The 15,021-nt window shown below is 41.7% G+C and overlaps 1 protein-coding gene across 4 annotated transcripts in view; it reads right to left on the bottom strand.

Annotated features, from left to right (window-relative positions):
- Nucleotides 1–15,021, bottom strand: part of agap3 (ArfGAP with GTPase domain, ankyrin repeat and PH domain 3) — a 242,271-nt gene that overhangs the window by 62,412 nt on the left and 164,838 nt on the right. For all 4 annotated transcript variants that reach the window (XM_061253759.1, XM_061253760.1, XM_061253761.1 and 1 more), the window contains exons 9-10: nt 11,263–11,346; nt 1,134–1,238 (exon numbers count right to left, since the gene is read on the bottom strand). In XM_061253759.1, the coding sequence (XP_061109743.1) occupies nt 1,134–1,238; nt 11,263–11,346 (189 nt within the window). The remainder of the gene's footprint in view (nt 1–1,133; nt 1,239–11,262; nt 11,347–15,021) is intronic.

Here is a 15,021-nt window from a genome sequence, read left to right as displayed (position 1 = left end):
GAGAAGGAGACATGAAGGCGAGGAGAGATGGAAATGAAAAGATGGGAGGTAAAGAAAGAGGGAGATGTGGTAGATAGGAGAGAGGGAGATGGACAGAATTGGTGAGGGAAGGACAAGGAGACGGGGAAATAGATAAGAGATGGAGAGAGAATGAAAGAGAGGTTGGTGATAAACAGGGAGATGGAGAGAGAATGACAGAGAAAGAGAGAGAGTGTGAAAGTGTGAGAGTACTCGAGAGTGTGAGAAAGGGAGAGAGAAAGATGGTGTGAGTGAGAGCAAAAAGGAGAAAGAGAGAGAGAGCAGAGGGGTGCTGTCGTTCTGCAGCCGAGTGTTTAAGAGGCATTAGTGGCACAGTGGGGATGTGACAGAGATGGATGGCCGAAGCAGCCCGGTCGCTGCCGCCGTGTGGAGAGCGCCATAATAAATACAAGCCAGCGTGGCATCGGGCCTCCGCGGGCACGCAGAGCTGGGCCGCCATTACCGCCAACGGCCGACAAGAGGCCTGGCCCTCTGGCCGCCGGCTCGCCCGTCACCAAACGCCTTCATAAATCGTCTTCATAAAGCCCTTTTCCTGTAGACTGAATCGCACTGCTTCTAATGAGATCATTCACACACGCTTTGCGAAACACATTTGAACTTCAGTTTACAACTGTACTTATAAGACAATAAAGGCAGCAGAAGATGCTGTTAAACACCATGAGGTATCAGTGTGGTTTGGCACTAGTTTAAAAATTATTACATAACTCTTTGGGGAGAATTTACCCTCTCTCAACAGCCCACAGCTGAAAGAGAAATTCATGTTTTTTGGGATTTTCAAAGAATCTTGTGTTGGATTAGATACAAGAATGAGGTCCTATTTTGAGGTCCTATTTTTAAATGCTTGATGTATTTTCAGGAAAGCTAGGTCAGTAAGAGACTCATGTGTAAACTAGGGTGGTAGGACACTAAGAGACTCACATGTAAACTAGGGTAGAAGAACAGTAAGACTCATGTGTAAACTTTGTGGTAGGACAGTAAGAGACTCATGTGTAAACTAGGGTCGTAGGACTGTAAGAGACTTGCATGTAAACTTGGGCGGTAGGACTGTAAGAGACTTGCATGTAAACTTTGTAGTAGGACTGTAAGAGACTCACGTGTAAACTAGGGTGGTAGGTCAGTAGGCCGTTGTCACACAGGGTGACATACTTCTTCTTCCACTCCTTGTTCAGGGACTTCCCACTTCTCTTCAGCAGGATGCCCTGAGAGAGAGAGAGAGAGAGAGAGAGAGAGAGAGAGAGAGATGCAGGGTGAGTGACGGGTCGGTCCTTATCATGACTCAGACTCTGCAAGTGAACTAGTTCACAAATCGGCAATGCTAACCATTCTCACAGGCAGGTGTGGACTTCAAAAACACAGAAACACTAAAGGGTGGTCACATGGGTTAACGCAGGTGAATATCTATGCTTGCACACCCAGGAGAGCAGATTGTTCTCTTGGCTCTGAAAGAATATCATTCCCCACTCCTTTCTCTGAAGGAGATCATCTCCCTTTCCCTAACTTGAGCCTCCAGTGGATACAAGTGGAGCCGCTATCTGAGGCTTCCCCCTTTCAAAATCTGCCTCTTCCTTACACGGAAACCCTATCCCCGTTTCCCAAAGAGATGTCCGTTTGGATGTAAATAAAGCATCCTGGTAGCCCTGTAGCACTGATGGAGCTGAGCTGGGCCAATAAGGATAATTTGTTAATGCAGAGAAAAATGGGGCCTAATGCACCACCGGGATAGCAACAGATTCATATTCATTTAATTTACTGTCACAGACAGTGTGTTGGCTGAGGAACATGAATAATAAAAACGATCATTAGGCATATCTTGCACTTATTCTTGTTAAGAGTTAGGCAGTTTATATGTACAAAGCTACTCTGCTTAGTCGCAGTGATAAATGTGAAACTGCACAAGAAGCTATCACTGTTACACGTGTATGGATAGAGAAGGCAGTAATTTTGGTTCGGAACAAATAAATGGCACAAGGCAATTTGGACAGGCATGCTGTTGAGTTGTCATACAGTAGACAGAAAGCCATCAGTGGAATCTCACATGACAGCTTTGGAGGTGACTGATATCAGGTCACTGCACCTATTCCTAACCCTTCAGTTATACCAGTGATTTGGCATATCAGATTATTGTGTACGGTTTTGTGCATCATGTTACATTACATTACATTATTGGCATTTGGCAGACGCTCTTATCCAGAGCGACGTACAACAAAGTGCATACCCATAACCAGGGATAAGTGCGGTGAAAGACCCTAGAGGGAAGTACAATTTCAATTGCTACTTGTACAACAAAGATAAGGACCAGGGCCTATTTTTCATTTTATTTTTATTTTTTTAAACAACAAATAAACAAACAAACAACAAAGCAAAAGTGACCAAACTTAACTATCCAAATACTGCTTACCTAGCCAACTTAAAATACCGAAACACAACGTAAATCACAAAGACAACAATTAAGGTTCACAGGGAGTCCATGATTTGATATCCCATTTAGTACTGTATGGTGCATCCAAGCCTAAGATTTTTATTGCTGTAGCTTTGGCACAATTTTTGCATATTAGCTATTTTTAAATGTTAATTCAAGACAGCTCACTGGTGCAGCTGACTTTGTGGACCTGTGGTTTTGTCAGTGCGAAAATAAACCTTTTATCCTCATTAAAAGCAGCAAATGTAAGCAACCTGGGTCCAAGGTAACTGCATATTCACGATTGCTGCAGTGAATCTCAGTATCACTTACTCAACCGAGAGGTCTACTGTGAAAAGAGACTTCTGTATTTACATGTAATAAACAAAATAACAATGATGGCAGCTTTCACCGGTAGGCAGAGAGAATGGTGAGCCACTGCCATGTATTCGGCTACTCGTGTACAGAGATGTAAAATCTCACAAGACTGCACTGATTGGTTAACATGGGGGGGGGGGAGGTTCTCAAAAGAAATAAAAAATCATTGGAAAGGGGGAACGCGCATTTACATAAAAGCTCTGAGAAGTCTAATTTCACACTTTTCTTAATGCAACTGAAGTGGCAAAATCATCGGGAAGCAGCTTTTCTGGGCAGGCGCATTCTTGGAATAGAATTTACTACCATGCAAATCTTTGACGTCAGGATGAGACAACTTGACAGGATTCTGGCAGTAAAGTTGCAGTGTGAGCAGTTTTTTGCGCTTAATGTGAAAAACGCGACATTATAAAAGCCCAGCTGCTTCCTGAAGCTAAACTAATTCTGACCCGTGTAGCCTCTTTCCTGGCCTCCTGAACTTCAGAAACACCGCCTCGCCCGCTCATCTCTCCTGCCTTCTCGAGTGTTCAGATTACTCTCTTATCTCCTGAGTAATCCCACTGCAAACAATGCAGCCTTTCCACTATAAACAGGGAAACAGCCAGGTCTGGGAGCAGTGAGATTGGAGGGGGGGAGGGGGGTAGAGGGGTGTCAATTAGAGGATTAGGGGAATTTTGTGCTTTTCCAGTCTTGTTGGGCAGGAGGGGTGGGATGTTTTTCATTGCTTGAGCCCTTTCCTGGCAGGGATTAATCCTTATTAACACATCAGGAGCTGACCCTCCGTGACCCCGAGCTCTCGGCTGCATGCCGACGATCACCCTAATCCTGCCACGCTTCACTTTAGCCATTGGCTCCAAGGAAAGGGGCGGGTCTCAGCACTTTTTAAACCAACCCCTTGCCTACAGTATGTACTATAGAAAGGTGTATTTTTTTTCAAAGAAGGTTTCCCTTAATTGCCCTTAAAATTTAAAAGCAGACATTTTAAAAACCCCAAACTTCCTGAAAGATATTTATTGATGATCAATCAATTATCCCATCAATTTTGTGTACTAATTAGGACAAAGGTGAAAGGCTAACAAAACTGAATTATATGGTCATAATTAGTGACTACAAATGTAATGGCAATATCTAATGATGAATGCCATACAAACCATAAATCCAAAGTGGATGCATCTTTCTGCATTAAAACAACCAATATGAGTAAATACGAGAAATTATGTGGAGGGTGATTATCGTTCTATTAATATTGGGTAATATTCTTGTAACAGGCACATAAACCGCATTTCACAGCCTTAAACGTAGCCAGAAGTTAGTTAAACTGGCATGTTGTAAATCATGTTGATGTTTTAAACCAATTTAATTTTGTAGCACATTGTTTAGTAGATCAGCAATCGCTTGAAACAATGTATCTAGTTATCTATATGATTCAAATTTGTACCAGGGAATTCTTTAATAATCTGGAATGGCTACTAAATTTATGAAAAAAATAAAATAAAAATGAAAAGCCCAAACTTCTGCAGTAGAAAATTGCAGTTAAGCAGGGTGCTTACAGAAGAACAGGTAGCTCAAACGAACAAAGATTGCACAGACATTTAATCTCCTCCCACCCTAATTGGTAGCAGAGAGAGAGGCTGAAGTGTTGGAGCCTTTGATTTAGACACCAATGCAAATGGTGTTTAATCAATCTGAAACAAAGAAAGTTTTATTGAATTCAAGAGCAACTTTTATCTTTTTTTTTTGCAGAAAATGACTGATGTAAACCAATGGCTCCTAAGAACCACATTTGGATAAATAAAAAATGTTAAACACACTTATGCATTTGCTTTAGAAGGTTTCATTTTAGTATCATTCCATGTACCAAAATGATAAATATGATTATTTTCTGTAAATTAAGTACTTAAGAAGCTATTAAGAATGAAGAAAGTCCCATTACAGTTATTTGATATTATGGTCAAATTTCCAGGTCATCATAGTACAAAATACATCTATTGTTTTATTATAATTGAATTAGGGTATCATATCCAAAATACACTGCAAATTATACTGGGGGGGGGGGGGGGGGGTACTGCTGCGGTCTACCAACATCAATTAAATAAATGATATCATCATTATAACTGCAATTAAAGGGGGGTGTTTAAGAACATATCACTGATCGACTTGCTGCAGTATGCTGTCAGATCACTAGCCCATTCATAACATGAATTCAAGGGAGTCCAAGATTTAAAATGTGTTAATGTCAATGTTCTAACCTAACTTCCAAGGAAGTACCCAATCATTTTAACAGCACAATCTTGGTTTTGTGTGTGTGTGTGTGTGTGTATGTGTGTGTGTGTGTGTGTGTGTGTGTGTGTGTGTGTGCATTTGCTGTGTTCTGTCAAACTGCTTCCTGGGCACTTGAGAATGTATAGTCCTGTGTTCATAATAAATCAAATAAATAGCAAATAAATCACAAATAAAGCAAATAAATCACAGGGCAGTTGTATGGTTAGCTGTTTACTTTGTGCAGTAAACCAAACTAAATATAAATTTTTAAGAGTACAATGGATCAATTTATGGATCAAGTTAATTAATTCCAAGCTCCTGTTGTTGTATATAAACAAGGTAAGCTACTAAAAGACTTGAGAAAAAATAAAAATAAAATAAAAATAGTTCAAAAGGACCTTTGGGCTTTTGAGGTGTTGTGATACATTTGATTCATCAGGGCTGTTAAGAGTGGGTGTGGAATCAATACCACACCCGGAAATAAAAATGGAGGGGGGTTTGGCTGCCCCACACTCTTAGGTAAAATCAGTGGTAACACCCCCCAGCTTAATCTCTATTCATCAAGGTGGAAGGACATCTCTGTGGTTTGATAAAGAGAAAGATATGGCAATGGGCTTTACATCAAAGTCACAAAGGGACATTTGCAAAGTGGGCTGAATGCAATGGGTGAGACATAAACGGTGGGGAAGTGACCCTCACCCTTTGAAGAGCAGGTTTTTTAGAAGTTTTTTTTTTTTTAAACAAAATTCTGTGTCCTAAAACCTGTTTGCTTACACTTGCCAGTCATGAGTGTTAGATGAGCATTAGAGAGAAAACAGACAATTTGATGTTAGTACTCGCTTTTATCAAGCTATTATCCTCGAGAGTTAGTGTGAGCTTTAAGACTATTAATTTAGGAGAGGTCACAAAAATGAAGACATGGCAACCTTTAATGATCAGCAGGGACAGCTGATGCTGTTAATATTCACTCAAAATAAAATTTTCACTCAAATAAAATGTAAGCTCCTCAGAATTTCTTGTGTTGTACCAAAGTGAAATGTGGAATGTCCCTTTAAGAACATTCTAATCACATATTAGTGATCGCACACCCTAAAGGGTTAACGAAGGCTGCTGATTTAATGACGGTTCCCTTATTTGTACACAGGTCTTAATTGATTAGTGCACTTTGGTCACATGGTGACAGCAAGTGGTCTGTTTTACAGATGTTGCATCCTTATGGACTTATTCTCAGATCTATAAAATATGTGAAAATGTACCATTCTTAATGTTGGCAACATTTAAAAATCAATAGAAACAGTGAAGACACTAATAAGAGCTGATCAATGTGTTTTGTTGATCCTGAAATGACAGGCAGAAATACCCTTAAACTCATTTTAGTTCAGTGGTTCCCAACCTCGGTCCTAGGGCCCCCCTGCGTACGCTAGTTTTAATTCCAACCACCGCTACAATCCCAGAATTTTAACAAGCTGTTAATTTTTCTTAATTAGGTGCTTTACATGTTGGGAGGGAGTATTTACACACTTAAGCCACATTATGTCAGAAACGGCATATGCATGCCACAAAGAATAAGAGTCCCATGTTCACATTGTGCTATTTTGCAAACAATTACACAAAAATAGGTAACAATAGGTAACACTTTTCAACTGCAAAAAGTTCTCCAGATTTTCACCACGCGTGGACAAACTCAGACAGGCAGTGCGGGGATCTAAAGGACACGTTCTCTCCCCGCAGTCAGGCAGACTCTGCGTCCACACAAACCCTCTCCGTAGAGGGTGACAGCTTCCGTATTTCCGCCATCCCTGAAACATCTTCCTGTCACTGGGCAGGGCTGCTGGGGGGGCCCGGCTCCTGCCTCTCTCTGAATGACGGCCCTTTGTTCTTTGACAGAACCGTCGGGTTTCTGGGGGGGGGGTGCGTGGAGAGCAGAGGCCCATAGGCTTAGTGTCAACTGCTCTTCAGAAGTGAGTGCATTGTTTTCCTTACTTACCATTTTTACAGGAGGGGGACAGAGGGCTGTAATTTGCCCAGCGGGGTGTAATTACGCTCACCCCAGCCCTTTGATATTGGTGATTGTGCCTATGACTGGGCAGGTTTGGAGCAATCAGGCCTTTTCACCGTGCGTCCCCTGCCCCCCCCCCTCCCTCCCTCGCCTGGCCCTAATTGGATTGTAGCGCCCCCCCCAGACTCCTTATCTCTCCCTCAGCTCCTACTGTACCGCCTCCCGCCATCTCCAGCTCCAATGATATGGGGAAGCGCCCTTTGAACTGAGGCGCATAATGGCGGGAGGAACAATGGGGGGACCGCGGTTTGTTTAGGACGGGGGATCTCAATGATAAAGACTTCAGGGCGACGACCTCCGCCTCACCTTCCCTGCCCGCCCGCGTTGGTTTAAACCCGGCCGCGGAGTGCGGGGCCTCCGCCGGGCTCTGTGGGGATTACGGCCGGCCGGCGCATGTTTAATCCTCCGGGTTAGATTAGTTAAATAGATCAGAACCTCCGCATTCAAAAGGCGAGGTGGGGATCTCAGTTACACTGCACTGGACGTGACCTTTTAAGCTGCCAGGAGTTTTTAGAAGGCAGAGGCAGGGGTCTGAGCAGATTAGGCAAACAGTGTGTTAGTGATGGTCAAATGAGGGGGCTTTGTATGTATATGTGCTCTTTTTTTAAACATCGGCGCTTGAAACACACTGGTGTTTACCAAGCCCGCTTTCGTTAGTGCATTTGCATTTACTTGACTTCCCACCTAAAACTACAGTCTCTTTTTTAAATAATATTTTAGACTAACAAATACAATAAAGGCCAATGTTTATTCATAAAAATGGCTTGCAGTAGTCTTTCTGTACATGGGGTGAAAAAAAAAAACATTCACCTCTTCTACAAGGGATACAGAGCATCTAGGAAACGGAAGTTAGATTGGAAAAAAACAGAAAGGAAAAACAGGTTTTTATTTTCATTTTGCCCAAACCGGCCTTGGATTCAGTTCCAGGAGATTCTTAACAATCCCTCTGCCTTCTGATATCAATCCTTCAAAATACAAACTACCCACCGGAAGCCAAACTGATTCAGCAGTGTGATAGTAGTGTCCCGTTCTTGGACACATCATGCCCCTTTTCATATCACACATGTCAAAATAAATGTATATATTTATAAATAACTGTCCAAATGACTTCCACAGTTATAATAATTTCAGTAATAATTTTTAATCCGAGAATAACTTGCATTCAATGTTTTTAATTTGTTTAAGCTTGTATCTGATCAAGCTGCTATGCATTAAGTATGTGGTTTTTGGGGATTATGTTTCCTAGGGTTTGCTGTATTACAATGGTTAATGGGGGAAACATCATTGTATAACCATGTTTCACATAATTATCATTTATAATTGTGATTTTGCTAGATAATTATAATAATGATCCCTGCCTCACTTCCCTCAGAGTCCAGTACTTTAACAGTACATTCCGGACAGTGTGTTTTAATGTCTGGATGTCACTCTCGGCAGATGTTGCAACAACATTAATGGAATTAATGTGTATATTTTTAATTTGCTTCACAATGACTAATTCTTATGGAAATACATTTCTTTAAATTTATGTTTTATTGGTAGGTTCAGTAAGTGCTCCTGTCCAAGATGTTACCACTGGGCAATCATTTCTCTTTGAAATATCATTGTGTGAAGTCCTTGTGTTATACATTTTCTTAATCATTATTATACCCATCACTTCATTATATTGGACTTGTAAGCAGAAACCAACAGATTTATTGGTTTAGAAAGTCTATTTCTCTCCATTGCTCATAAGTTTATGTTACATCGCCATCTAGTGGCTAAAACTCAGACTGATTCAACTTGAACATCTCGGTGACATTTTGCATTCTGAATAGAACCACTACACAATTTTGTAGTGGTAGTTTAACCAGTACACAATTTTGCTGCAGAAGCAAACAAAAAACTGTATAGCTGACAGTGCAGGGCTGTCTGTTGTCGGTTTTAAATCATCAAGGGTGCAACGTGTCAGATGAGCCTCAAACCACTGTGAAGCAGCCAGATGTACAGTATACACTACTGAATTATCCTGAATATCTTTTCCATTGACTTCAACAGGAAAATGTGTCAGGATAATTCACAGCTGAACTTAAATCCCACCCCCCAAACGCAAAGAGTTTTAGTATCGCTTGTAGGACAACCTGAAAATAAGATATGTTGACTCCGATGATGTTGATAGGTCACAGACATCAGAAACTCGTGGCATGCAAAGGATAAAAGCCTAAAACCTAACTCTTTTATATCACATTATGTTAATTAGTCTCAAACATTAAAATGGGGGACGACAAATTAAAAAAAAAAGTGCTGTAATTACTACATGATGAAAGCAAAATGTATAAAAATACTCTTTAAAGAAGCTCTGAGTCTTCGCTTTGACCATGTATGAATCGTTTCATTACAGAGAAAATAAAATAAAAAATCATAAAAAGCTGAAAAAGACAAACATTTGAACGCTAGTGTATATAAAAATGACATTTATAGAAATCCCTGTCTGGCCCTGTGCAATTGCCCCATTCGACCCCCCATAGCAGTAGTCCTGTTGATATGTAGAAAAACATAACGTTGCTGTTGCTTTGTGCCTTGGTATTATGTGACAGCTTGCAACACCATTCCACAGCATTTGAGCCATGTTTAGTCCGTAAAACAAGCAGTGAAAAGTTCAGTCATCTATGTTCAGTTGTCATCAGTGTTCTTTATGGAATCGGCTATGAAAAGCACAATGTATCCCTCTGCTGGTATAAAACTGGAACTACAGTTTCAAGAACTATTCTTCCTAGCTGAAATACGAATGTTAAGACTACAAACAATTGTAGCATAAACCAATGAGCCAAAGCAAAACGACCACTCACAGATGAAGCGAATAACATTGATTATCTCATAACAATGGTGCATGACAAGGTCTGGGATATATTAGACATTGGGGGGGGGGGGGGGGGGGCAGCCAATCGGCGTCGGTGTGTGTGTGTGTATGAATGGGTGAATGGAGAAGCATCAATTGTACAGTGCTTTGGATAAATGCCTGCCATTTACCATTTACATTAAGCGAACAGTTCTCTCAGAGTCGACGAGGCGGATGTGGGAGAAATAGGCAGGTGGAAGAACGACTTTCAGAAGGGCCAAATAGTTATGGGCAGATGACTGGGTTGGTGCATCTCCAAAAGAACAAGGCTTGTGGGGTGCGTGAGGGCAACAAAGGTTGGGAGGAATGTGTCTCGACACATAGTGCATCGCACCCTGCTGCCTGTGGATGCTAACCCCTGTTGGACCGTGGAGCAATGGAAGAAGGTGGCCTGTTCTGATGAGTCCCGTCTTCTTTTACACCTTGTGGATGGCCGGGTACGTGTTCACCGTTTACCTGGGGAAGAGACAGCACCAGGATGCACTGTGGGAAGAAGACAAGCCGGTGGAGGGAGTGTGATGCTCTGGGCAGTGTTCTGCTGGGAAACTCTGGGTCCGGGTCCGGGCATTCACGTGGACATCAATTTCATGTGTGCCACCTACCTAAATATTGTTGTGGGCCAGGTGCACCCCTTCATGTTAATGGTATTCCCTGATGGCAGTGCCTTCTTTCAGCAGGATAATGCGTCCTGCCACAGTGCACATAGTTTGGGAATGGTTTGAGGAACATGATGAAAAGTTCAAGGTGTTGCCTTTGTCTCCAAATTCCCCAGATCTCAATCCGATTGAGCATCTGTGGGATGTGCTGGAACAACAAGTATGATCCACGACGGCTCCACCTCGCAACTTACAGGACTGAAAGGATCTGCTGCTAACGTCTTGGTGCCAGATACCACTGGGCACCTTCAGAGATCCTGTGGAGTCCGTGCCTCGGCAAGTCAGAGATGTTTCGGCAGCACGCAGAGGACCAAGGCAGGTGGTCATAATGTTTTGGCTCATCGGTGTATGTTGGTAAGGGACATATATCTATGATACCGTAAGAACCGGAAGATAAGATGGCTGTTCATGTCTACGACATATTAATAGTGGCCACGCTATAAAAAGCATCAGTAATTACATTTTAATTATACAAAGATTCACTCCATGGGACTCAATTTAAAATGTTCCTGGCCAATGACAACGGGACCTTTACCTACCTGTGCAAAGTGAATGCCATGACTTATGTAAAATAAACAGACAGAAAGTGACTCACCTGTTTGATTGGTATGGCCCTCCCACTGCCTATGTTGTCTGTTTTACAGTCACTGCTCTTTGCTTGCTCACTGGCTTTCCGAGACTGCAAGAAAACAAGAGAGCCAATCAGTCACTGGAAGAAACCATTAGTGACTGACAGGGGTGAGCTAGGGGGTGTGTGTGTGTATGTGCTTTGAGTTGGGTGAGGGCATTGTTAGAAGTGGGTGTTGTGGGGGAGTGGGAGGGGATTAAATTAAACTTTGCAAATAAAAAAATTTAAAAAGCTTAAAATCAACAAGCAAAACAGCAAAAACAAACAACATTACATTGACGTGCAGCATAAAAAAAGTAAAACCATAGACAGAAAAACAATTTACAAGAAACAGACACAGAACACCATCCCAACAAACATTAGGACAAAACTACCCCAAAGAGTCATGACTCGGGCCTGAACCAATTGCCACCTTCACCCCCACTCCAAACACTCCGGAGTGGGGCGGTCCGCATCAGTGGCACAACCAAGCTAACCCAGCTTAGCGTGCCCTTTTGCATAGATACACTGACAAGTCCTTTCTAAAGTGCAGAGGGAAGGAAGAGGTTAACAGTTAGGGTAAAGAGTAAAAATGCCAGAGGCACAATCCCACAGACATGGTGGGTACCTAAGAAGAAGGAAGAAGGCAATACAATAGCAAAACAGTTGATTAAATCAAACCATGACTGAAATAATAGGAGAGAAAGGCTACATTTGGGAATAAGAACATTTTGTGACATTGCCCAAGCGCCAGGGTCCGTCGCATACACCTGCAATTGCAGTAAAAGCTATAGGAAAATTAGTTAAAACCCACAAGGTGATCACTTCAATTTCTGGTAGCAACAGAAATTGCTACACACACACACAAAAAAAACAACAATTAAAATAATAATCAAAAATAAATAAAATAAAAAATAACACCGGCCACATGAACTGACCGGTCTTTGGTTCTCATTTACGTACAACACTCACACGTGACGTACGCCACAGAGATGGTCTCACTCGTCACATGGTGTGGAATGCCCAGTCGCAAATGGAAAGAGGTAGAGGCGATTTAAAGTAAACCCACTCTAGGATATCATTTTCAACAGTTTATTCATTTTTTTCTTTTTCGTGTTTTTTTTTTTTATACAGACACCATACAAATCAAATCACAGGTTCACTTCCAAATATTCAACAGGTCAAACATTGCAGTTCCCCACAAAATATAGGATGGACAAGAAAGGTGATATAATTATATTTATTTATATATATATTTATATTTTCATATATATATTTACGGTATATAATATATTTTCTATAGAATACCATTGTAAATAAAATACAATACAAGATGTACAGCAGTCTATGAATTGGCAATCAGTAAAAGTGCTTTTGTAACAGTTTTTGAATCATCATACCAAACTAAAATAAATAAAATAAATAGAAAATAATAAATATAAACTACATTCATACAAGTCAGTGCAATCCATAACCATTTATAATACCATTCAGCACGTACAGTACTACACTTTATACCTCTCGCCTAAGCCTATGTGTTATGAAGGCCTTCATAACGCTCCCTTTGACCAATATCAAATATAAACTCTTCTGTTTCTCTGCATTCCACAACCGTTCAAGATTTGAGCTGGAAACATAAACACAAACAAAAAATATAAAATAATAATAATAATCAACAAAAAGGGAAAAAGGAAGAAAGAAACAAATTTATAACAGCAACTTGGAACCTTTAAGTCCATGAGTCCATGTTTATGACAAAATAAGTGATGGTATGTTAGGGGTTGTCCATGTAGTGGTCAGAAAAGGTCCAAAGGAGAGGATATATGAAAGAGTGCGTGGGGGAGGTGGGGGGGGTATGGGTTTGGGGGGCTGGCGAAGGGTGGTGGGGTGGGATGTGCGAGAAGGTTGGGGGTGTTGGCTGCGGGCAGTAGCATTTCCAGCAGTGCGGAGTTCACACATTGTGCCGCACTCCAGTGCGTGGTGTACAGCATTTTTAAGGGTTACCTTGAGCATGAACTGGCTGATTCCAATTTGACAGTGTTTCCTACTGAACACTGGCGGTTCTCTCTCTCTCGCTTTTGTCCCTCAGGGGTATTATTCTCTCGGCCAGCGTGCACTTCCTGGAGTGATACAGCGTATGACCCGGGAGAGCACGAGGCACGCGCCGCGCTAGCGCCTCCACGCCCCGCCCGACTCTCGGAACAGCCCAGAGCAGAGGGAGGCTCGCGCTCCGAGGGCCGAGGGCCGAAGTACGGGTTCGCTGCCTTTTTTTGTGTTTCGCTTTTTTTTTGTTTTGCGTTCACCACCGTGCTCTTCTAATTCGGAAGGAGTTGGAAAGCCCTTTTTGTTGAAGCAAGGTTGGAAACAGAAGCGCATATCTGTAAATATTGAAAAACAGTTGGCAAACGTTAAACCATTTATGCTTTACTTCCTCACTGGACACTAAATAAAGATCATAGAAAAGGAACAAAAGAGGATGGAGACGTCACCAAGGACACTTATACATGAGGGTCACTGCAGATGAGACGAGAGATGGGAATGGTTGGGCGGACAGGAAAAGGAATGGTGAGAAACACCTACCCTCCCTCCCAAAACTGTGCTTTTATACATAGAAAAAGTATAGCTCTGAAGACATAAAAAGAAACAAAAAAATACCTCCCAATAATCTCTCTCACAGAACTTAAAACCAGCTCACTGCTCTGAGGTGGTTAACAAAAAGGTACAATGGAAGCTCTTGGAAAGAACCGATTTTTGCACACTACTGACATCTATTGACAGTTGGTTGTAAGTACAGCCAGTGGCAGAGACGTGTTTGATGCTTATGGTGCTGGTGGTGGACGGAGGAGGTGAGGACACAGGGTGACTGACCAATGCCTGCCTGCAGACGCAGTGTACCCTTCCTGAATAGAGCTTTTTCTACATCTATTTCTTCAAAATCCAAAGAAACAGGCACCCTAATCACTTTGGAAAAAAATGATTGACAAGCTAGGTTTGGCACCATAAGGCTCAATTGTCTCAAATTTGAATGGTGTGTTGTTTTCAGGGAATGGAAGAATCTTAATGGTGCCAACTTATGGCTTTTTAAAGCAACTGGGCCCTATCAAGCTAATATGTACAGAAGCGTTCCGTATATTCAGATAAATTTATTGCACAACGTAAACTTGAGCAGCGTTTGAGCAGTAGTTTTTTTCCTGTGCCGCTGTGGGTTCCAACTCATTGCAGTTAACAATATTACAGTCCAAAATGCAGGGGACACATATCTCACCCAGCTAAAATCTAATCTTTTTATCTCTTGGTTTCTCTTGGTCAGAGCTACCTAAAAGCTGAAAATTGGTGGCAGGGAAGAACACTGTAGATCTGGACTAGTCAACTCTGCCTCATTCCTCATTCTTCTGTAAGGGATACAGACTGCTTTTTAATCTCTGAGAGGCGCTAATTATTTTCACAAAAACTGCTTTGTGATGCCGGTCTGATTCTTTTCCCAGAAATATGCCCTTCTGATAAAAAGGCAGAGACTTTAGATTCTAGCAAAACAATCCTCACTTCACAAATTGAGTGTGCTACAGAATATTTTGGACAATTAAAAAAAAAAAACACCAATGCTTCTCCTTTTATTAAAAAGGCCACCATTTTACCAGGTCTTTCAAGCAGCCCACTGCATCCCCAGCCTCAAGCTATGACTCAGATTTGTTAATATATTCCACTATCTGCAACGATGAACAAGCACAGAACTGAAAACCGCTTTGT

The sequence above is a fragment of the Conger conger genome, chromosome 9, assembly GCF_963514075.1.
Source record: "Conger conger chromosome 9, fConCon1.1, whole genome shotgun sequence".
In the NCBI taxonomy this organism is placed as follows: domain Eukaryota; kingdom Metazoa; phylum Chordata; class Actinopteri; order Anguilliformes; family Congridae; genus Conger; species Conger conger.
This window is presented reverse-complemented; position numbering and strand designations above follow the sequence as displayed.